At 39.2% G+C, this 25947-nt stretch overlaps 1 protein-coding gene and 1 long non-coding RNA gene across 2 annotated transcripts; both read right to left on the bottom strand.

Moving 5' to 3' along the window:
• Positions 1 to 13135: 13135 nt before the first annotated feature.
• On the bottom strand, positions 13136 to 15106 carry LOC141622028 (uncharacterized). Its single transcript, XR_012532839.1, has 3 exons — positions 15023 to 15106; positions 14138 to 14193; positions 13136 to 13236 (listed from the first exon to the last, which is right to left on the bottom strand). It is a non-coding gene; the product is annotated as an uncharacterized LOC141622028 (long non-coding RNA).
• A 1403-nt stretch (positions 15107 to 16509) lies between these two features.
• On the bottom strand, positions 16510 to 17307 carry LOC141620692 (pentatricopeptide repeat-containing protein At3g09650, chloroplastic-like). The gene has a single exon (XM_074437499.1). It carries the CDS (start codon positions 17305 to 17307, stop codon positions 16510 to 16512), a length of 798 nt encoding a protein of 265 aa, XP_074293600.1.
• Positions 17308 to 25947: the final 8640 nt, after the last annotated feature.

The raw sequence follows: 25947 nt of genomic DNA, 5'->3' as shown, positions 1-25947 counted from the left end.
CCTTATGTGTATAAAATGTATGTTTTGCGTGATTTCCATGTGAATTTCGGCAGCATAACGGCGTAAACCGTTGTCTACCAAACCTGTTCAAGAACTAACCTGCAGGTACAAGCGACACAACCCAGCAGCAAAGGCACTCAGGCCATCATATATACAAATGTACAAGCAACCGGGCTTGCGCCCAACCAAATCCAAAGTCCATAAAGCGGGGCTTGCGCCCAAACGAGTCCAAAAATGTTCAAAATCTAATGTACAAGTCTACAAAAGTATGCCAAACTCACGAGGACACCCTCCAACTCAAGAACCCTCGCCGTAAGAGCAAAGAATCTCGGCGTCCGAAACTCGAGCTCCCTCGACAACCGAGCCGTCTCCTCCCGAGACTGGGCCAACTCTCGCTCCAGCTCGCGGTCACCCTGTAAACAACAAATTGGCTCATGTCAATCAACTCAAACAAAACTGAAAATCAAAAAATCAAAAGAAAGCAAACGAGGTTCGTACCTGACGACCTCGACCACCGACGTGCCTCGACGGTAGCTCGTGAGCCGGTTGGCCACCCTCCATAGTGCCACAAACCGAGATGGCGCGACCTGCATTTCAAAAGAATTCTCAGTAAAGTGAACAAAGTTCAATCAAATGTGTTCTTACACGAAGGGTACATAAGTCGGAGGCTCACCCTCCGAATCGGGATGCTTGCCCGGTCGTCTAGGCCAAGATCCGTCACGCCTACGTCAAAGTCACGCAACTCGGAGATCGTCGTCCTCCCAGTCGCGTCAGTGTACTCAAGAGTCTCGGGGTACACTGGGGGCTCGACGCCCGCCGCCTCGACCTCCTGCAAAGACAAATAGCTCTCATCAACCGATGATCTTTCATCGTAATTCTCGAAATCAAATCAAGAAAAGTAAAGGATACTCACCACTACCGCCGACGCCAACCTCCCGTAGCGAACGCCGAGTAGTCCTCGCCAAAGCAGAAGAAGGTCGTCGCCACTAGCACCGCCAAGTCCGCCTCCCTCTCGGCCTCGCAGGCTCCCCCGAACATCGTCCTCGGAGGATCAATGGGAACCGTCAACGCGCCCGAGAGCACCGGGACGAGCCAAACGCTCGCCCGATACCACACAGACCCATCGACGTCCCACAACAAAGAAATGGCTCGGGCTCCTAGGTCGAAGGACCTCAGCAACAAAAGGAGGCGCTCCAGCATACTCCGCCCAAGGTCTGGGCACCCACTGCGACAATATAAAGGCAAAGATCATTCCTATGGTCAAGTGAAAGCAAAGTATAAGAGATGTAAATACGAGTGGGATACTCACGCTACTCGGCTGAAGGGCGTTCACATCCCGCCGGTAGACATTGTGAGAAGAGCGCTTGCTCTTCGTCCTGCACATCACCCAATCCCTCACCACGGGATAGGCCTTCTCCAGCGGCTCTGTCCTCTTCGGCGCGAGACTCGGGAAGTAAGAATACACCCATGCCTATAAAACAAAATAATCAATGACGATCTTTCGTATTTCAATAAAGAAAGGAATTTGCTTTGGAAGGTTCATACCTCCAACAGTAGTCCAGGTCCGACAGCGCCAGGAGAAGTCCCCTTCTCCATCAACTCCGGACGAACCATGGCCCTCGGGAGCGGATGAGGACCGCAAAACCAGCAATGACCCGTCCCGCGCCCTAGGGAACTCAGGTAAGAAAGAAAGGGAAGAAGCTTCGTCGATAGCCTCTCGCCCTTGTCTCCGAGGTAAATCGAAGACAGAAACCACCAAAGCCACGATGAGCCCTCTCCGCCACCAGACAAGGAGGAGGAGCAGTCTCCTCCCATCGATCGTCACCACCTCCGGGTCTTCCCCGCAAAGTAGTCTCGGACATAGGTACTGGTACCAAGCCCTAAGATCGCAACAGACCTTCGCGACGAGTTCCACTCCGATCATCCTCCTCGCCTCGGCCGAATCCGCTCTCATAGCAGTCTCCGCCACACCATCTCCTCGGTCCCGCACGGCACTGAAATCATGTCGTAGTCCTCTGAGTAACTCCCACCTCACCAAAAGGCGGGAAACGTGGAAGTCGTATCCCGACCGATCCAAGAAAGCGTGGACCAGGCTAAGGTTGGCCCGCAACTTCCTCTTCACGATATCCCCCAGCACGAACCAGGACGAACGCTCCGCGTTCGATCATGGCCCTCTCCTCCGCCGACAGCCGCTCGTAGTGCTCCATCGCTGTCGTGTAACCCGAGAACGACCTGATGTTCCCGGCCTCCTATAATGATTGGAAACAAGGCTATCTTTAGTTTTGAATGGAAATTTGCAAGAAGTTTGGACAAAAAGAATGAAAGAGGATAGGTAATGAGTAGTAAATTCTTATTTACTAAGCTCTTCACCGTCTGTAGGACGGTGACCCTCTCTGCCAGCCCACACAAGGTGCCTACTCTCCCGTGTCTCGGCCACGCAGAGCTCCCCTCACCGACGACCTCCTCGCCTGACGTTGGCCCGTCTCGGAGCCTCCTCCTCCTCCTCCTCGACGGCCTCCTCCTCGTGAGCCTCGTCCCCAGTGGCCATCACCGCAGCGGTGAGGGCCTGCTCTAAAGCCTCCTCAACAGCAGCAACGTCTATCTCCATGGGAGTCCTCCCAGAAGTAGAAGCCTCATCACCTGCAACGTTAAAGTGAATTCAGGCCGCGTCACGTGACGACAAGCCTTTGATTAAGGAGTTTTCGAGCCTCCAAAACCCTGAAAACCGCCCTTTCTGGCCATCTTTGGCCATATTCCCGCCAATCCAATCGCTCATGTGATAAATTGGGTCAAATTCAAGTCCAAGTCAAAGCCTAGTTCCGGGTTCGAGTCGAAAATTCGGCAGCATTTCGTTATAACGGCGGTTATGCCCTGGAAAGGTGCCCTAAAAAAGTTGTCACAAACCAAAATTTCGAGATGGCAGAAAGTTTACCCATCATCCAAGGATCCCAAATATCAAATTTCGTCGCCAATGGGTAATCCTAAGGCTATTTTCGAAGTAATTTACTTGGTTCACCAGAAACTGTCTCAAAATTCGCTCAAGGGCTCAAAACTCGATGAAAATTCAAAGCAAATACATGGTTATGTTCCTAACATTGCCTACTATCCATTTCTAGCATCAATTTGGCAAAGCAAATCCATTTGGGGGAAAAGCCCCAAATTTTCGATCCAATGGGTTGAAAACCCTAGTTCTTGCGGCTCGAAATTCGACAAATACGGATGATTAATGCAAGATTAAGACACGTACCTCGATTAGTCATGTTTAAAGCAAGCTTTTGAATCCAACCTCGACGGAAATGGTGAAGATTTGAGAGAGAAATTGAAGGAAATGTGTTTCGAAATAATGAACATAACCCTTCTGATTTCGCGTTTTTACGCGGAAATTGCCAAATTGGGAAAAGACGCAAAGAAAGGGCCGCGCTCTTCCAAGAGACGCAGCTCTTGCTGCGCCTCTTCCTGGCGTTCCCTCCATACGAATTTTCAAAAATTCGTTATGGGTTCGTTATTTGTGGGCCCATCTTTGGTGCGCCTCTTCTTCAACGCTATTGTATTCTTTTGGTCCGTTTCGACGATTTTCTTTCGTTCCGGTCCGCATTTTATCCGCGCAGCAGTATTTTGCAGTATTGCTCAAATCATTTTATCCGGCGCAGCAGTATTTTGCAGTATTGCTCAAATTGTTTTATCCGGCGCAGTAGTATTTTGCAGTACTGCTCACTCGAAGTTTCTCCCATGACGATCAAGATGTTCCTAGTCGTCGATATATTCCCCAACAAGAGTTCGCTTGAGACCGACGCAAGCAGATTCAACCTCAAGTTTTGCCAGAGTTCGCTTGAGACCAACGCAAGCGGATTCCCCAGCAGTTTCTACCGACGTCCTGCTGCTTTCACTATATTTTGTGTTTCCCCGCGGAGTTCGACAGGGTGTCGTTCTCCAGAAGTTTCTATACCCGAAACTTAGCTACCCTTAGGTTGAACTCATATTTGGCCTCCTTCCCGACGATGCTTTCCTTTAGGGCCCCATACCCTAGCACAATCTTTATATATCTTTTAGGTCTTACCCTTAGCTCCTACGCTCAACCTTAGCTCCTATGCACCTCCGAAAGCATCTCGAGAAAGAAGTTTCAGGTATGGTCTCTTCTTATGGCTGGCGAGCCTCCTTACGTAGTCTAATGGACTTTAAACGACCCTCCCCGATAGTCGACATACTCTAAAATGTTCCCGACGACAGGTCCTTGGCTCAGACCCCTTGAGCCGCCTCGCGTCGCCATAGTCGTCAGGTTGTAATCTTCGATTGACCTGATGGCTATACTTTGACTTTCGCCTTGTCCAAGCCTCAGTCAAAGTGGGGCTCAGAGACACCTCGTTCGCACCTCCCGCAAACCACCCGGTGATGATTGGGCCGCATGTTTGATTCGCGGAACGATTTGTGACAGTTCGTAAGATTATCGTCAAGTGTTTGCTCAAATATTAATGTCAACCACTTAGTTGTCATCTACGTCCGGATACGATCGTTTTGGCAGTAATTAGAGTACATTCGGAGTCCGGGTCAAAAAACCGTCTCCATTTTCTGATAATTGTTAAATCCCGAGTCAGAATGTTCTGGAATGTTCCGGATATTTCTATTCCATATTTCACAAATTTTTTCTTTTGGCAAATAATATCCCGTAATATTCAAAAGATAATCGAATTATTTCCGTCCTACCATAACTCAAACGCGAAATCTTTCTTCAGAGGAGGAAACCTCCGAATAATAGACGCAGCAGTGATGCGCCTCTTCCAAGGGACGCAGTGGCTGCTGCGCCTCTTCCCAGGCCCTTCTTTGCATGATTTACGTATCTTTTTTATATCTTTCCGAGATTCACTTCCAAAGAGTCTCCGAAACCCTATTCCTCCGTGTGATTAGTATAAATAGGAGCCTTCGTTCCTCATATTTCTCACGCGAGTGTCCGCCCTTCTCTTCTCCCTTTGTATTCTAGACTTCGTTCTTACTAATTGGCGCCTACGTGCTTGGACTTCCGACCACGTAAGCTCGGATCTTTCCGGGTACCAGCCTCTCCGTTGCATGACCGACCAATTTGACCAACTACACTCAATCAATCTTAATTAATCAATCGTTTTCCTCTTACGTGGGCACTCTTTCATTGCATTCGCGTCGAGCATTCACTAGTCGATACTTAGTTCATCTCGTTCCGTCAACATGTAAGTCTGAGGGTGTATAATTCTCTTTATTTGTTGTATTTTACTTTTCGTATCATCAATTGTAAGATTTATGTCGAAAACATCTAATCAAAACCGATTTCTAAAACCGTCTTTAAAAACCTGTTTTTGCGGATTTCCAGAGATGAGATGACGCCGAGAAAAGACGCAGAATCGCCGCGCCTCTTCGAAGGAGCGCAGCTTCTGTTGCGCCTCTTCGTGAGGGCCGCAGCTTCTCGCTTTTTTCTTCTTCCGTCCTCCTCGTAATTGCCTTTCCTATTTGTTTTCTGTTTGTCTTTAATAATTCGTTCGCACGATAGCATAATAATTCACATGTATTATATTCATCATCATTAATTCACATGTTTTAATTGTCATAAATCCGACTTAAATCTCAAGTAATCAATATTTGCGGGTTTTCGTCATTAATATTCAATCCGAGTTTTAGAGATTCAATTTCGTCATATTGAGTTTCTGGAATTTATCTTTGGTATATTTTGCATCCATATTCATTGTTAATTCGTCATCATTCATTATGTTTAGTCTAATCAATTAATTAGTTTGTTTAGTTGTTTATTGATCTCATTCATTAACATCGTCCCTTCATGTAATTAATCCGTTTAATTCCGTCTCATCCATGTTTTACTGTTTTTATGACCCCTTCATATGTTAATTAATCTGTTAAATCATTTTCATCCGAGTAATATCATCAATCGATCCATTAAAATTAATAATTAACATTAACGATTTGCGCTTCGGCTTACGACCGGCGAAACTCACCACTTGGAAATGACGCAAAGAATCGGCGCTACTGCTCCAGTGTTGAGTTCTCGTCCCCCGAACTCCTTTCTCGCTTTGACCTAGTTTAATTAACCTACGTAATTAACTAACTAATATTCGTAATATCACCTGGTTTCTATTCGTTAATTCATTTATTTATTTCTTTTATTTCTTTTATTCCTTTTTTCTCAAATTATCCGTTTTAAAGGTATTTTCGACATAAATCGCCTATTCCAATGTAATTATTGTAATTTTTCTATTATTGTAATTTATAATTATTGCTTTGTATTTATTTTATTGCTTGCCTTCACATGTAATCAATATTAAACCCCAACTTCGACCCAATTGTATGCTAATTACGTGTTCACCGACTTAGTCTAATTTTCACATGTTAGGATTAATCTATGGATGTTGCATTGCATGCATATAGCCGACGATATATCAAGTACGAATAACTTCCCTAATCATTAGTAGAGGCCGCTATCGAGGCGGGCGGGATTAGGTGTTCGATCAAAAGAGCTTCCTAATACGTACCCTCACCCCTTACTCCAGATCTCCGTGAGCACCCGTGTTCATTGGCATCCACGAGAGTCATTCTAGACATAGAATGCTAAGGGTAACGATTGCTTAGTGTTCATGTCACTACTTTGTGTCTTGACATGACACGAGGTATTCGAACGGTTCCAATTTCCCATAAAAATTGGTGGCGACTCCATACAAAATGCAAACGCTTGTCCCCGTTTCTCACCAAGCGCCCCCGTGGGCGGCCCGCTGTCCACAATTAGGTTTAATTACATAGAACCTATAAGCCTTTGAATGCGCAGCATATCCCATGAATATGCAATCGATGCCCCTTTCCCCCAAGTTTTTAATCTTGGGATCAGGTAGTCTTACAACAGCCCGACAACCACAAACTCGAAGATAATTCAAGCTTGGTTTCTTTTTGTACCAAAGTTCATATGGAGTGTCTTTATTCCTTTTGTTTGGAATCCCTTAATAAATAGCAAGCCGTCAACATGGCTTCACCCAAAATACGTCACTCAAACCCAAGTAAGACAACATGGAATTAACCATTTCCTTTAGGATTCTATTTTTCCTTTCCGCTACACCATTTAATTATGGTGTATATGGACGAGATACCTCATGAATGATACCACTTGACTCAAAATACAATGGGTCGTAATATTCACCACCTCTATCGAAACACAACCTTTTAATCAAAACACAACCTTTTAATCAAAACTGATTGTTGTAATTCCACTTTATTTTTAAAGACCTTAAACTTATCAATTGCCTCATATTTAGTGTGAAGTAAATATATGTAACAAAACCGACTATAGCCATCAATGAAGGTCACTACATATTTTTTACCACCTAAAGACGGATAATTGCGAAAATCATTTAAATCACTATGAATAAGTTCAAGCATATGTGAGATCCTAAACACATTACCAAATGATTACCTTGTGATTTTTGTCAATATACAAGTATTTCACTTATTTATATTCATGTTAAATGATGAAATTAGACCATCTTCGGACATTGTTTTTAATCTTTTATAATGTACATGTCCTAGTCTCACGTGCCAAAGATATGAAGTACTATCATTCATGCCTGGAGTAAGCAATAAATATGGAACTTTTATTTGGAACAACATTCAACATAAATATGTCATTATAATTTATTTAAATTTACAATATTTCTGAAACTAAATTCAACACCACCATGCCACGACTAAGAATAGGAGCGGTAGACTCGTTGCCCATATATAGAACGGATCCATCCTTCACTAGTTCATAATCCTTGAACCAATGTCGATCCTTGGAAACATGATTGGGTTCACCCGAGTATCCACCCCTAGATGAAAATCTCAACTGCATCTCTCCTAATAACAGGCACAGCAGACAATTCACATTATCCTAGTGCCTCAAGGGCTCTCGCAAATTACGGGAAAGGGGGGTCGGATCATCGGATGTACGCAACATGAACAATTTCACACTGAGATGAACTCCTCAAACAGCATACAATTAACATTATACAACGTCAAATCAAAATCTCACACACCCCTATCACAAAAATACATTCAAGTCATAATCGAACTATTTTCTAAGCAGAGCTATTTTCTACAGAACTCCTCATAATCGAACCAAACAACTAGCTCAAGTCGATGACGTACACGGTACACCAATTGAAGCTTCAAATAACATAAAACGAAGTACCACTACTACAAATCCAGGCAACTACAACGGCCCTTTAACAACGATTATTCACGAAAATCACAATAGACGTTGTAGAATGTATGGCACGAATTTTACTAAAATTAATTACAACGGGTATGGTTATAAAAACCGTTGTTATTAGTTTTAACAACGGGTAACACATTCAGAACCGTTGTTAATAATTTGGCGCAAAATTGGCGCAAAGTTAGTGAAAAGTAATCACAACGGTTACTTTTGTAACCCGTTGTTAAAACATATTTGACGACGGGTGTTTTTTACAACCGTTGTTAAAACATATTTGACAACGGTTGTTGATTTACAACTGTTGTTAAAACATATTTGACAACGGTTGTTGTTTAATAACCGTTGCCAATACCTTCCATACTATAAACCACACAAACACAAGTCTGCTGCAGCCACAAAACACAAACCTTAATACACAAACACAAACACAGCAGACAAACACAAACACAAAACACACACTTTCTCATCGCCTCTTTCTCTCTTTCTCTCTTTCTCATCGTCGCTTTATCTTCTCGCCGTCACTGTTGATTTCATCGTCTCTTACGTTCTGTAATTATCAGGTAAATCTCACCGTCACTGTTAGTTTCATCGTCATTATTTTCTTTTTCTAATTATTTCATTTGCATGTTTGTGTTTTTATCGACCATTATGTTATTTGTTTAAGTATTGTTCGCATAATTAGTTAGTAAAACAAAGAAGAAGCAAGATGAAGAAGCAAGATAAACATAATATATATATATATATATATATATAAATTAAAAAAAAAATTACATTAATAAAAATGCAATTCTTATATTTTCATAGAGGATCTTATTCTCCTCTATCATATCCGTCCTCTCCTCTTTGGCTATTTGGAGGTTCCGTTCAGCAGCTTGCTATATCGTCATATAGCCGCAATCGCTCGCCGCCTCCGTCAAGCCATCTTCTTTGCGTCCTTTCAAGATGGGATCGAGCATCCGCAAGGTAGCTCCTGAAACTTTCCTCAATATGGAGCAACCGGCGGATGAAACTGTTGTTATTCTCGATCATAGTAAGAGTCTTAAGGATGATATCATTCATTTTGTTGGAGTTTGGAGTTTGTTTTGAAAGATTAAGTAGGGTTAATTTATTTGGAGTTGAGTTGTTTTTTAATTAATATATATGTTAGGAAGTTGTGTCATAATCATCATCATTTCTCTCAATGCTGCTTCAAATCTTATTACTAACCCTTCTCATTCCATATTGTCCGTTCATATGCACAGTGATGGCAGTAATAATGCATGCATCGGAATTATAACGGGCCATAATTATGCATGCATCTAGTAATATTTAATTTAATTTTTTTTTATTTTTTAAGAACAAACAACAACGGTTATTTACAAACAACCCGTTGTCTTTAGTTATAACAACGGTTTTGTATATTACAACCCGTTGTTATAACTTTCCCTCCAAAATTGAGTCACACTTTCTACAACGGGTTTTTATACTTAAAACCGTTGTTAATATTTTTAACAACGGTTTCCTTAAGAAAACCAACTGTTGTTAAAATCTTTTACAACGGACGCTTTAACAACGTCCGCTTTTTTATATAACAACGGTTTTTTACCGTTGTTATAGCCTGTATTTGTAGTAGTGTACTATCTGAAGTTTGCTGTAAAACATAAAACAATATCAACTACCTCAATACACAACTCAGATCCTTAATGCACTCAAAGGTCCCAAATGTATAAATGTTGTCCCAAGAGTCCTCCTTGCACCTTTGTCCGAGGTACTAATATGTGAACTCGCCTCCCTAATCCCTATTGTGTACCTAAATAAGCATGAAAGAACATCGTAACAAGAGTTGTACACAAAAGTGATAAACATAAACATCACTAAACTCAAAATAATCCCAATTAAATAGAAAAGCTAAAAACTTTCACCTTACAAGAACCTGATTCCTCGGCTTGAGGAGCAGAATCAACTGCCCAAATAAGCTACAACCCCAATATAATCATCAGATGTACGCAACATGCGCAATTTCACACTGAGATGAAAATCTCAACTCCTCAAACAGCATACAATTAACATTATACGACTTCAAATTAAAATCCCACACACCCATATCACAAAATCAGCTAAAACCACACTATACGAACACGAATCAAACTAATTCAACATCTAAACAGCGAATACATGCAACTCATAATCGAACTATTTTCGAAGCAGAACTATTTTCTACAGAACTCTTCATAATCGAACCAAACAACCAGTGCTGAGAGATTGATGTTTTAGATAGTGACAACTAAGCTGAGAACTCTTCATAATTTTATGACGACCAATAAGGAGTAGTTCCAATCACGGATTTCAACTAAAATTAAACCTCAACATCAAAGTCAAATAAACAACACCGAAGAAAGAATAGAGTGAGAAAGATAAACGAAACCACAAATAGAGTCAAATACCAGAGGATTCTAAATTAGTTAAATCAGGACAGGTAAGTTGTTACTGATTAGAGTTAAAATGCAGAAATCAATCAAATGAATAGGTACAGATCATGACATAAGAAGCAAGAAGATTATCAATCAAACGACATTACTACGTAAACTATTCAATTTCATATTTCAACCTGGAATTCAACTAGGGTGAGAAGAAAGAAGTACCCGACTTGTCAGCACACTAAAAGAGATTCCGGTGCCTCTAACGCAACGAAGATGTTGAAAAATCGACTCCTAGCACAAGACAACACTGCTGCAAGAAGGATTATATATTAGGGAAAGTGAGGAAATTAGAGGAATTGAATCACGATGTGGGGAGAGGGAATGAATAGTTGGGGAAAGGTGAAAGTAAAAGGGGTGTTAGGAAGAGAGCAGAGATAGTATTTAGTAAGCAGGAAAATAAGTAAACCGTAAACCCTCAAATTTTACAAAGCAGACGTAACCTTGACATGCTCTGCAGCGATCCAGAAGCTTCACATGGTGCAAATTTTTTGATTGACGATTGTGATGCTGGAAGTTTGGGGCCCCTCCCTTTTCCGTTCTTCACACATATGGAGCCTATACAAGCAACACATTTACATGTCTGAGCATTGAACCGCAAATTACATAAATATAAAATAAGTGAATAAAAATAAGCAAAACTGCATCGATTAATCAGTAAAAATTGTATTGATTAGTTAGCCAACGCAAACAGAAAAGACTTGTATAAGGCACTTACCGACATCGAATTATGAGCCTAGTTTTTTTTATTGATGCATTTCCTGTCCTAGTAACGGGAATATTGTATACATGCACTTTAGATATACAACTATAATTTCTGCCTATCATGAGCCTGTGCCTGTCTCAAGAAAACTAACCTTTCCGAGCAGCCTTTTTAAGAGACTTTGCAATGGGTACTATGTGATCCATGAAATATCTGAGAGATGCTCTAAAAGTATACTTGTTTAGAATAAGCAGAAGCCACATATTAGAGCAGGTCAAGTTCTCCGAGTTGAAAGAAAAAGGCACAAGACCAAGAATATCTTATGCTCCCAACACAACAACAGCACAGCCAAAACATTTTTGAAGCTGTGAAATGAGGAAGCAATGCATTAGCACGCAGTCATCCCACACAACCACAGTTATATGAGTACTACACATAATTCCATGCAAATATAGGCCACTGAAAGATTGATTTGAGAATAAAGAGTGCGAGAAGCATTCACATATATTTTTTTCTATGCTGCCATGATCAAGTACGGGTAAACACCTATTTAAAATTTTGAATCCCCAATCTAATATATTTAAAATGCTATTTAAAATGAAGTATTTAGGGAATACACTTAATATTCACACCTTGACAATTCATGTGAATGTAGAAAATTTTCAAGATAGCTAGTGGCAGAAAAAGTGAAAAAATGACAGAGATGCTTACGTGGCTTGTGTCACACTCATTGACATCGGCAACAATTAAGATTTCTGCCATCTTCAAGACAATATTCCTCATAAATAAAGATGAGTTGCGGCCTAAAATATAATGTCATAGCCTATTAGAGTTGATAAACAAGGAAAAGGCAAATGGAGAATTCATACAGATACAAGATCAGGTTGAAATTTAATTAACGAAATTTCAATCTCATACAGGAAATGGCTCATGATAGGCAGAAATAAGCAAAACTGCATCGATTAATCAGTAAAAATTGTATTGATTAGTTAGCCAAAGCATACAGAAAAGACTTGTATAAGGCACTTACCGACATGGAATTATGATCCGATGGAAAACCTAGGAGCACAATTAACAACAACCCAAAAAAAACCCAAATATTTGAGACAAAACAAAATACTAATTCTAACTCCAAAGGAAAAGGCGTCCGGAATTAACTTGAGTATACCTGTGACAGAAAACCACCATACCAATATGATCGGTGTAAGGTGAAGATGAGGTGGTGAAGCAGTAGATGATGAAGCAGCAGTTTATGAGCATCAATAATTGAGGTTCATCAAAACGATGAGGCTTGACCAGATATTGATGAGTGAGAAGTAAGATTGAAATGAGAATGGGTGGATTAGAATGAGTAGGGAATGAGGAAGTTGTGGTTGTGTGTGAGAGAAAGGAAGGGATGAGATGTAAAGGGGGAAGGGGAAATCAACGGTAGAGGGGGACTTAGAGTCCAACTGTTCATTTGAGGGAGTTGGACTGTTCATCCGCAAAAATCACCTTATTTCCCCCTACACACTTTTATATAAAGGGGGGATATACCTGAGACGGTTAAAAAAAAAAGCATGTCTTTGTTACTGGCAAAACCATGAACAATAACCCTCAATCCCAAACAAACAGCATATTGTGATAGACTCTCTCAAACATACCACAGTCCACAAATTCAAATCTAATTCATATTTCGTACGTAATGCTCATAATTTCATCCGAGAGAACTTGAACGAAAAAGGCGAACTTGAATGAGAAAGGCCAAGCATCAGTCATACCTTGACAGCCAACTGCAAACAGTTTCAGCTAACCTCTTGGTTATAGAGGTTCACCAACGCTCTTGTCATAGTTGTCAAGTTCTGTACTCATGGACCGTCCTACAATCAAAATCAATCACTGGGGTGCTCATATCTACACTTTAACCCAAAAATATTAATAGAACTTCAGTCTAGCAGGCAATCTTCGAAAAGAAGTGTGAGGATTAGGTTCACTATTTATGCAATCACACATATAGACTTAAAAATGTACAAGGAATTATTTAACAACCTTTGAGGCTTTGACAAGAACCAGATTTTGGAAATCCTTTATAGAATGGAGTTAGTATGTTAATGACTGAATATCTCAAAGTTCAGGATACATTAGGCAGCTCATTAGGAAATTTCTCATAATTGAAGACTTGGAAGTAGATAGAGTCACTTTGTGATTGCTTAACCTATTTCATATTTTCATTTATCAAATCCTTGTCCTGGTCTCTATATAAATGACAACCAAATCAAGGAAACATAATGTTGGAATAGCTGGTCAAGAAATCACGATGACATTTAAAAAAAAAAAAGTCAATCGGGTGCTAATGTGCTACTCCCTCCGTCCCCGTCAACAATTTACACTTTCCTTTTTAGGGTGTTTCAGTCAATAGTTAACAATTTGCGTTTCTGTTTTCTGTTGTGGGTATGTTTTACTCTCTACTTTATCTTTTAGTAAGATTAAAAGCAATTTCACTCTCTTTGTACCTTGGGTCTTTGTGTATAAAGCAAATGTAAACATTTCATTGAGACACAAGGAGTACATAGCATAGCAGTGACATTAATGTTGAGTAAAAAGAAGCTTTTAAGCTCTTAGGAAACCAAGCAAAATAACGAATCATGACTACCATGTCATGTATAAAGCTAAATAGCAAGATTTCATCAAACATCCACCAAAGAAACTGACAAGGAAACAGGGGCAAGTTACACAAATAACATGAAACATCATACATAGCAGGTATAGATGACATCTTACCATTGATACGACATAACCTAGAGCCTCGACTCTTCCGCGATCATCCTTGAAATAAACTACAAACACATTCTCCCATATTTAAGTAGTATTTAAACTAAGGAAAGTCAAGGTGAGTTACAATCAAGAATGAGGAAAGCCCGGCTAATGAATTAGATTCGATGAGAATTAAAGTGAAAACCAAGAATCGTAAAGCAAATCAGCAACAACAGCCTCTAAAGCAAAAACCAAGAACTACCACCATGAGGATTAGATAAAAGTCCATTCTTTACGCAAAACCCATGTATTCCCTCGCTAATTTCCACTAAGCTCGGCTGATACAAAGCCGAAAGCAGAGCAACCGTAGCATGCCATCAGGTTTAATGCACGTATTTCTCATGTCTGTAAACAACTTTAACCCCTCCTCCCAAAACCCACAATACCCGTAACCATTTAAAAAGCGAACTCCACGTACCCAAATCTGGTGCAAAGTGCAAACACACCCTCAAATGCCTTCATTAAATCATTTACAAGACCCATTTTGAAGTAAACAGTTGCAAAGACATAACCACAAATCTAAGCCTTATCTAAACCAGAAACTATCACCCTACCATGATTCAATTTAATTCCAATTATGTCATCATTCTTCAAGCACGCCCATAAATTACACGCAAAGGTGAAGTTACGAGGCCATAATACTGATCTAACTAATTGGTTTAAAAAATCAAATTCACTTCCAAATTCATGACTTTTAGCATAAGCTCTAATAATGGAGTTCCAAATGTAGTTATTTCTATGGGAACTTGCCACGAACAGTTGGTGAGCATAAGATAGTTCATTAAAAACATTATATCTCATGATTTCAAAGGGGGAAATTTAAGGTAAATTATAATCGGGGGAACCACTGACCTAGGATCGTAAATACCAATCGAAAATCATCAATGCTTTGGTCTACAGTTTGGTATTAAACCGATGATCCCCGTCCTCAACAACAGTTGTAATCACAATAGTAAAGATAAATAACAGATAATAAAAGCAATAGGCAGCGCTGAGCAAACCATTAATAATCTATCTGAGAAAAAGACATGAAGAATAATTGAGAGCATCCATCAGGGGCCAACCCGTTGAGCCAAATTATCAGCGCTAAATTATCATCACAAAGAGCCAAATTGAACATGTAGTTGTTCAATCATCAATACACCATCCATCAGGGGCCAACCCGTTGAGACATAGAACAAGGTTATGACGAAATCAGAATAACTGAGACCAAAACAACATAAACACCACCCATCAGGACCATCCATTAACACCAAACACCCGCCGTCAAACACCACCCGCCTACTACTGGTCATGCCGTATTGTGTCCTACGATTTGAAATGTAAAAAACAATTGAAGCACATAAGTAATCATCCATCGTCTAACAATATTATACACACTACACTTGCAGGAAATATCAGACATTAAAACAAGCGGGAAAAAAAAAACTTACAGATGAAGAGGAATAAAACCGTAAATTCCCAATTATATCATCATCCAATTAGATTATGCGCTTAAGATGACCACACCATTATAAATGGAATTACAAATAAGGAGGGAGGAACTGGGATAGTGGGGAATAGATAGGAGTATTCGGTAAAGTGGAAATTAATATTGGAGAAGAAAAGAGGGAAAATATTCGCATTCACGGTTGAAATCATCATGTTACACGATATTTCAGAAATGTACCAAAAGGGCAGTTTTTAAATATTCTAGCATCAGTTGCAAAGCTCTCATTAACCATTATATCTCGGTAACATAATGCATTTGACAAATCCTCAATGACCGTGAATCCTCGGATAATCGCAGTGTAAGTGACACTACACTATCAGGAGAGCATCCATTTTACTTTATTTTGTTTACGAGGAAGCAAACCCATAGTTAAGAGATCAGAAACAAGGTTTTCTATATCTTGAACGTAGCCAGCCTCACACAAGCCATCTATGAGAACACCATAGAGCCATGCGTCAGGGGCAATCCCTAGCTCACACATTTTGTGCAATACGTCGAGGGCTTTGTCGATCCTTTGAAGTTTAAGAAAACCGTTGATCAAAGTAGTAAAAGTCACAACATTGGGGTGACAATGGCTTTTGACCATCAAATCTATGAGATCCCTTGCCTTGTCCATTTGGCCGCACGAGCAATAGCCATCCACTAAAGCGCTATAAGTGACCACATTAGGAGTCAAACCTCGTTTAATCATTATCGGTAATATGGCTTCTGCTACATCAGTCATCTTGTCCTTGCAGTGGATGTCAACCAACATGCTATAAGTAGCAACATTCGGTTCAATGTTGCTCTCCATCATCTCAACCAACATTTCCATGGCCTCTCCTTTACGACCTATGTCGAACATACCTCACATCAATGAGGTATATGTGTATACATTTGGTTTGATTCCCTCGGTTTTCATGACTGAAAATAGGTTGAGGGCCTCTGATATCAACTTGTCTTTGGAAAGAACGTCGATAAGGGTATTATAGATGAAAATGTTAAGCTTGCAAAAAGAGGGGGCAGAATTCATTTTGCGGAGTAGGTGGAGAGCGCCCGCATAGTCCCCGGTCCTGCAAAGACCTTTCACCATGGTACTATACATAACTATATCTGGCCGAATGCCAAGCTTAATGACAGCTACATCCAATAACTTAATGGCTTCACTGAGCTGGTTGTTATGAACGTGACCATTCATTAAGGTCGTGAGGAGAATTAAATCAGATTTATAAGGGTAGCCAAGCTTAAGGGACTTGGCAAGGAGAGAATACCCGAAATCGACACGGCCTAAGTGGCAGTAACAATTAGCCAGGATTCCTATGGAATGTAAATCGGGTCGGGTACCCGATAATTCGAGATGTGAATAGAGAGAAATGATAGTAGCGTGAGGATGTAGTCGTTTGAGTTTGAGCATTGCCGCTAATAACTTATTAAAATCAATAATCGAAGGTTGGCGCACAAGAGACATCATTCGGTGGAACAGATTAATGGGAAATTGGAGATTATTAAACCCTGATTGAAGTTGCTTTCTAACATACACCACAAATTTATGAGGATCATCATCAGTAGCAATAAGCTTAGCATTAGCAGAATTGCAAAAATGACGAGAATTGAAATGGAAATGATGGTGAAATCGAAACCCTAAATTAGAAAAAGGGGAAGACATTTTATTCCAGGAAAAGAAGAAACAGAAGGAAGGAATGAATGAATACTAGAAATGTAGAAGCTCGCCAAAAGATTTGCAAAAAATTACCAAATCGAAACCTTGATTTAGAAAAGTAGAAGCTCACCAAATGATTTGCAGAAACGGCGAGAGATTTGCAGAAGTGCAGTGAAAGTAGGGTTGTGATTTATTTTTTTGGTCTAAACCATCCGGTAATCCGAACCACATTGGGCAGACTAATCCGGATTTCGGGGCGTGTCCAAGGATTACGATATTTAAACCCCTCCCAATCGCAGTTGTGGGGGATCGATCCGCAGACCTCCCTACCAAGGGCAGCCCCATGCTACCACTGCGCCAACCAACGATTGGTAAGTAGGGTTGTGATTTGTGAGTTGTAACTACACTACTTGATGAGCCCACTTACACAAATTGTGGTAAATACTAATTAGGGATGGAAATAGATGAAAGTGCAATTTGGTAGTTAAAATAGTTCGAGATGCAATTTGGTGGTGAAATTAAGTGAAGGTGAAACATTGATAAATTTCACTTAACTTGTCTTGGTAAGGTTCACCTTGATCTAAAATGGACAAAAATCACTCTTCAATCTTTAGTGCAAATGTAAAAACAAAGCGTCTTGCTTGTGACGGGCTAATCCCGTCACAAGCTGAAGACCTCTCACAAAAAGGGAGAGGGGACAAGGTGGGGCACCCCCCATGTGCTTCCCCACTCACCTCTCATGAGTATTTTGTGAGAAGAAATGGTATCCGTCACAAGCTTGTGACGGATATCGCTTTCTTCAATGAGATTTTGTGATGTAAAAAAGCCTTTATGATTATTCCGTTTGATTCAATATAAGTGCTATTGGAATTTTTAGCACGGGACCATAAATAACTGCTTATGAGTTACTCCGTATGATTTATTAGGGTTTAACTAGACCTAATTAAATGGCTCATCTTCAATGTACGCAGGGCGGATTTAGCCCATATTTACTAGGACTATAGCCCTAGATAAATTATCATATAAAATTGAATGAAAAAAGATTACATGAATATAGTATAGCACAGATGGTTTGCATGGCATACTAGGTTGCACGGACACGTTGAGTTTTGAGTGTTCCTGTAACGCCCCGGGAATTTCGGACCGTTAATATATTTCGAAAATAATTTATTAATCAAATAAAATTTGATATTTAAAGTAAAAATAATTCAAAGAAATATAATTTTATTATATTTTGAAGAAAAGTATTTATTTTGATAGTTCCGAGATGTTTAAAAATAGTTTAAACCGTGTAAAACTTTTTATTTCGAAATAAGGGCGTATCGGGGGGAAAATGACAATTCTTTTGAATATTGGGTAAACGAATTTGGAAATGGGTCGTATGAGTATTCAATTTTCTTGTAATCTCGTGTTTAAGAACTTTGGTCTTGTCGGAATTTGCATTTGACCAACGGTTCTAATTATTATCGAAACGAGCCAAAACCGACTCGTAAAATCCCGACTCAAACCCGCTCTTTTCCTCTCTTTCTCCCCTAACCCGCGGCACCCCTTCGGCCCTTCCCCTACCCTTCTTTTTTCTGATTTTCTTGGTTCATCATCTTCAACCTTCCAAAAACACCATTTTATCACAAATTCAAGCAAATTTGGCCATAACTTCCTCATTTCTTATCGGTTTTTCGCATAATTTATATTTCCGGAATCCTCTCATCGAGATCTACAACCTAGTATGTTTTAATTTCAGTTTTCTTGAAGTTGTTTTAAGACGAATTTTGGGTAATTTCGGTTTTATATACTTATTTTTGTGTTTTTATTGTTTATTTAGGTGAATATTTGGAAGACGAGTTTGGGGACTCGTATATTGTCGAGGATAGCGGCTAGTTGTTGTTAGGGTTTGGGTTTTAAGGTGCTAATTGCTCATTTTTCTAGCTTAAGGTAACATATTTCGAGTTACTCGACGAATAATCGTCACATGCTTTGATTTTTGTATGTTTTTGGTGAATTTTAATTGAGTAGAAATTTTCACATGTTTAAATTTGATGCATGCATGTTTAATCCATGTATTTTTGTTAGTTTTAGTTAACATATTAGTATAGGGAACGATTAATTATGTTTCAGACGGTCTTATACTAAACAAAAATGGAAAAATGGTGGTGTAGGGGTGACGGCCAGCAGCCGGCAGGCCACGGCAGACCTTGGGGTTGGCCCGGGTTGGTCCGTTGCTTGTTTCGCGGTTTTTCGTACAATATTGGTCATTTCGGGTTAATTAATGTTAAAGTTGTATAAGTCACATATGAGTACGCTTTTAAATTGAATCATACTAGTAGTAGAAATTATTCTTATATTGGTAGTTAACATATGTTAGTATAGGTTATAAAATGAAATGGTAATTAAAAGGCTTAAAATGAATAATGTTAGTAGTAAAGATAATGAGGTTGGTAAAATTAAGCTTATATTGATAGTTATCACATGTTAGGATAGTTTATAAGATGAAATTGTAATGATTAGGCTCAAGGTAAATTTTATAGCAATAATTGCCATGTTTTGATGATTGTGCCGAAAACTGAGCCTTAGTCCCTTTGACTGATGCGATGTCAGTTAATTGAGTGATTGGTCAGCCGCAATTTAACCCGTACCTGTCGTAGGGCTGGGGTTGCGGGTAAAAATTCGGTTGAATGAATTAGATAATCGGCCTTTTTCTTGCTTGAGGTCATTTATTATATCTCTATTTCACATGTGTAGTTAGTTGAATTTAAGTAGTTTCTTATATTGTAAAAACGGCCCTAGATTCCCCGAAGCCTTTAATATGGTTAATATTGTTAGAATTAGAAATTGGTATTGAGGATTCTGTTGGTTTATCTGCTGAATAGACATTTATATAGCCTTTCACATGATAGAATGTTAGCATTTAGGTTGGTAAGTTGGACTTTTTGTCCTCTTATGGTTAAGGGGGTGTCTTACTTGTCTTGTGTGGTGTGGGCTAAAGTATTCAAGTCTGGACTAGTGGGACTAGGTCCTAGGTGAGTATTTCGGCCTTCATCATAGATAGGTCTTTATAGTCTTTGACGAGTATATGTTCACTGCTTGATAGCCTTTGTGTTCCTGACTAGTGGATTTATATCCAAGTTGGGGCATGACCTCGTTACTTATTTTGATAGTAAGTGGTCAGCTTAAGTACTAGCCAACCCTTTGGTGGACTCCTTAGGGTACTCACTTTGTTTTAGAAAAATTGTGGGTCTTGGGTGCGGTGGTGTGTATCCGCATGTCTAGGTCTGCGCAGATTTTAGGCTAGGGTTGTGTTGTGTCTTGGCCATGTTTTATTAATATTAACCGCTGAGCCAAGATACCGGTTCGATTACCTTCCCTACCTCGTGGTATAGACTCGAGTTACAAAGTGACTATTGACCGTACTAAGAACTTATGCCTGTCTTTGATATATTGCCCTTTCTTGTATGGTGATTTTATGAATTGTAATAGGTGAGATGTAAGCCGGTTACAATTGATAAAGTTTGGATTACTGTTTGTTATATGTTTCACATGATAGTTTAGTTTGGTCAGTTTAGAGTTCACATGTTAGAATACATGATAAGTAAATGGTTTATCAAATTGTTTACATGTTACATTACATGTTACATTAATTTTGACGATTCGTATCGGGAGGACTCGAAGGTTACTCCCCACTGAATTGTGGCTTTCGTGTTTGTATAAAATGCGATTGACAGGTTGTTGATGCTTTGTTGGGGTCACAGACGAGCTAGTGAGCATAAGGAACCTTGGACCTAGTTTGGCTATTCCTATAGTAAACCTTTTAACTTTTGGTTTTGTATATAATTTGAAGGGACATATGTCTCCCTTTTCTATTTTGGGTTGTATCATTATGTATTTTCTTACCTTTAGCGGTGTTAAGTAAATTAGATTGTTAGCAATTGCAGGTTTTGGCACCCGCCTATTGGGAATGTTGGAGATGTTGTGATTGGTTTAGAAAAAATTTTGAAATTACAGGTTTTTATATAGTTGGACCAATTACAAACATATCCTACCAGTTTTTCCGTAGAATTTACGCGTTTAATTATCGGGTTATTTAAGGGTGTCACAGTTCCCGTGTCGGATATCGTGTCGGACACGCCTGAAAACGTTCTGGACACGGTCCAGCATGGTTGGACACGGCCCGTGGCCGTTGGACACACCAAATAAGAAGTTTTGAAATCAAAATCTCACCCTATCAATTATCATGACACCTCACTTTTTCATTTTCCCCTTACATATATATCACTTCTCCCCTTTTTTCTCTTGCATTGTGATGCCTTCCAGCCTCCCCTCGCCTCAGTCCGACCGACGTCAACCTAGTGGCGAATCTAGGATTTGTGATATGGGGTGTTTAATAAAATCTTTAGCATAAAAAAACCCAAAATATAATGACTCAAATAAAACTATCGAGTACATCATCAGTTTCAACTATATGAAAAACATCTTTCTCTATAAATGTGACTAAGTACTCATTCAATATTTGAGGTATTTTTTTTATATAAATAACACCCATATTTGTCCCTTCTCTCTAATAATCACCTTAAATATCACTTAAATCCAAAAATCACCACTTAATAGTGACTACGCTTACTGTTTTTATAAAACCCTCTCTAATTCCGACATTACGACTTTAATTTAACAAATATACCCAAATTAACCTTAATGAAAAACACAGCTCTAACACCCATCTTATTCCTTTACTTCATCATTCAATTCAACACACCCCAATTAAACATTAAATCCCCAAACTCAGAAAACCTAATTCGAAATCCCCAATTAAACATCCCCAAACCCAGAAAACCCTAATTTGAATTCCCAATTAAACACATCCCCAATTAAACATTGAATCCCTAATTAAAAACATCTCCAATTAAACATCCCCAAACCCAGAAAACCTAACTCGAATTCCCAGTTAAACACATCTCTAAATAATTATCATTATATAGCAAATCTTTCAAAGAGAGAAAATTGCAGTTGGGCATAAGGAATTTTAAGAAGATTGAAATAGTGAAAGATATGGGGTTGTATTTTGGTTTTTCTCTAGTCCGTATGTGAGTATCTGTGTGATTTGCAAAGTCGTTTTTTTTTTTAACTATTCAATTTTTTTTTTCTGAAAATTAATGGGGGTGAGGGTTCACCCTCATCACCCCCTGTAAATCCGCCCCTGCGTCAGCCTCCCCTTTATCATCGACAACCTATGCTTGCCACGTATCGTGCTTTTTCATTTTTTCCTAATTTCTCAATCTATGTTTTATTTCTATATTAATCTCTATATATATTATACATAATAAAAGTTTCTAAATAATCAAATTAATCAAAATCAATCGTTCTAATGATTATTATTATTGTTGTTGTTATTAAATTTAGGGTTTTAAATTTGGAGATTATTGATTTTTTGGAAGTTAGGGTTTGTTTGATTTAGGGGTAATTTTCGGAAGCGAATAACTGAGTTGTTATTCCCACTCACCAAAAGAAGTTTAATGAATAATTACAATGGTGCAAAGGATGATCCTTGAACTCCCTTTTTTTTAGCTTTTGGTGAGCATTATTTGTCCAATTTAAATTACGTTTATTTTTTGTGCCTTTTAATGTTAATATATTTTGTGAAAATAATTCGATTTGATAACTATGGTGAATAGTATTGTAAGACTCAAATTTGGTTTGTAATTTTAAACCTTTGATATTTTTTATTTAATTTTGTAAGACTTGAATGCTTATTTAAATTTGGGTTTGTAATTTGAAAATTTGTAGTTTTTAAGACACGTTGATTTTAACGTATAACATTAATATTGGTTGTCGTTTTACGATTTTGTGCCCTTTAAATGACCAAAGTTTAGATGTTGTTATAACGTCCTTTCATTTTAATATGTATATTGATTTTTTTTGCCGTGTCCGTGTCCTAAAAATTTTGAAGTGCCGTGTCGTGTGTCCGTGTCCTGAAAATTTTGAAGTGTCGTGTCGCGTGTCCGTTTTCATGCAACCTAGATGGTGTATGCCAACCAAACAATTTCTAAAAGATTGTAAGTAACGGTGTCAAGGAACAAGTGTTCTTTAAGACAAAAGAAAACAAAATAGAAATCGACAAATCTAAACGCAATAAAACTGTGCTCTCCGGCAACGGCGCCAAAATTTGATAGGCTTTGTCGCACACCTAATCAAAGATAAAATTTCGCTAGACACAAATTAATGTAGTAATAGGGGTCGAAGATAAGGAGACGGAAGTTGTTAATTAGTTGTTATGGGATGAATTCTATCAAGGTCGGTTAACATATGATTGATTGGTTGGATAATGGAAGAAAACAATAATGATAAAGAAATAATCTAGGGAGGTCGGGTCACACATGCAAATTATGTAAATACTCAAGTTGGCAATTTCATATTTACATTTCTTATCATTAGCAATTTCACTAATTCATATGTTATCACTATTTAGTTTGTTCGTAATTCTTATAATTTCATTTAGTTATATTTCTATTATAATTATGTTTATTAATTCATACATCATTAGCTTTATTTCTAATATGACTGAGTAGTCCTTCTTGTCCAGGGAATAAGGAAGCCATGGATGAATAATATTTGTAAATGTTAAATTAGGATGACATAATATTGTTTGATAAGTTTCTATCACATGCTTGTTTTATTTTCTAATCTTTGGCAATTGATCACTATCTTAGAGTAATTTGTTAATTCACTTTTATAAGTCGAGTGGCACGAAATGAAATATATTAAGCATGTTTTAGTAGACCGACCTAGACATAGCGAGAGCTCATTAGGACCCGTTCTATGGTTGACAAAAAGGCCGAGAGGTGGTTGTCATAAGACCTAAACCATTGACAATATTATCTATTTCTAGTTTAGCATGAGCATCTATATATTTGCATGTGTGACCTGACTCCCCTAGACTCTTTTATCATTTATAATTTGCCTCATTTTATTTACAAGTTTAACAATCAAACCAACCAAACAATTGAATCGACCTAGATAGAATTCTACTTATATCAATTCACTACGCAATTCCCGTCTCCTTGTGTTCGACCCCTACTTTACTACATTAATTTATTAGCCGAGTTTAGGGTATCTTTGTTAGGTGTGCGATAGCCTATCAACTGCACCGCGTGGAGGGCCCCGGAGAGCTACCAGTATGGCTGCCTTACGGGACTGCGGGGAGCTAACTATGGTAGCTAGTTGGATGAGACCAGGAAGTGGACTAGTGGTGGCTACCCAGCAGGAGCATACTGAGGGGAGGGGACATCTAGCACCAGTGGCAGCGATGACATGGATGAGGATGCGGACATCTGAGCTCCGTTTGATTTATATTGTTTTGGTTTTTGGATATTTTGTTGGATTTCTTATCGTACTAGACATTTGTTTTTATTTGAGATGATTGTAACCGGCCATAAGGCCAATACTTATTATTGCGTATTGTTGAGTTCGTTAAGACCTGGATTCTTGAGTTGGTAGATGGTTAAATACTCGTTTTACAGGTAAAATTTATAAAGTCGGGATTGTTGGTTGTACTGTGAAATAACGAATTCTGGCCTCAGAAACTCGAGCGAGCACTTGATACTTATAAGACACAACATGATTAATAAATATGCAACATACCAATGATATGAATTGTAATACTCCGTATTTATAAGTCTTGGGGTACTCTATCGAGTAGGCCTTACTCTGTCGAGTAAGGGTAAGTTGCGAAATAAAATAGTTTCTGACCTGTTGGGTACTCGATCGAGTAGCTGGGGCACTCGATCGAGTAAGGGGGTACTCGATCGAGTACCTTGGGTACTCGATCGAGTGTCCGGTTTTACGGGGAGTTTTCTCGGGTTTTGTTAATTATGCGATTAAGGTATTTAATCTTCATCGTCATTATTCTAAATCACTTTTACAAAACCTAAATTCCTGTTTAAGAGAGAAAGCAAGCAAGTTCATCTTCTTAATCGCATTCTTAGCAATTCCGAGTTCGACGGTCGTTCTTGTCGTTGTTCGTACCGTTGAGTTCCTTGCGTCGAGGGTAAGATCTATGCACCCTTTTTATTGTGTTTCCTTCGATTTGGTTAAACCCTAATTTAGAGATTGGGGGTTTTATGTGTAGTATGTGATGTGGTAGTCTCTATGTGTTGTATGATAGGAGGAGGGTTCATAGAAGAGGCTTTTTGACTCAAGAGGAGAGACCGTCGATTGTGTGCATACCGGGTAGGATTTCTACTCGGTATTAGTCCCATAATGGGATATTGGTTGATGCATTGTATTTGGTTGTTTGCTATAATAATTGTATTGTGATTGTGGTTGTGATCGTTGTTGATGGTTCGCGAGGCGTGCCCTCGGTTGAGTGGGGTCACTTGCGGGAGTGACTTCACGCCCTAGTTTCGCCTTCTGTGGAACCCGCCACAGAAGGGATGTGCACATTAATGGACAGGGTTTATCGCTCACTATGTGGAGCGGGGATTTGGTGGGTACGGCTGCGGTCCCCCACTGGCAGGGCTGGTCCAGTGGACAGTCAGTATTGAGATGATTGGAATCGATGGGTTGTGTGTGTGTGTGACAGTTAAGTTGTCTGTTTATCTTATCATTGTTGTTTATATTGATTGTGTGATTAGTACTGACCCCGGTGTTGTTTTGTAA

This window comes from Silene latifolia, chromosome X (assembly GCF_048544455.1).
Source record: "Silene latifolia isolate original U9 population chromosome X, ASM4854445v1, whole genome shotgun sequence".
NCBI classification, from domain to species: domain Eukaryota; kingdom Viridiplantae; phylum Streptophyta; class Magnoliopsida; order Caryophyllales; family Caryophyllaceae; genus Silene; species Silene latifolia.
This window is presented reverse-complemented; position numbering and strand designations above follow the sequence as displayed.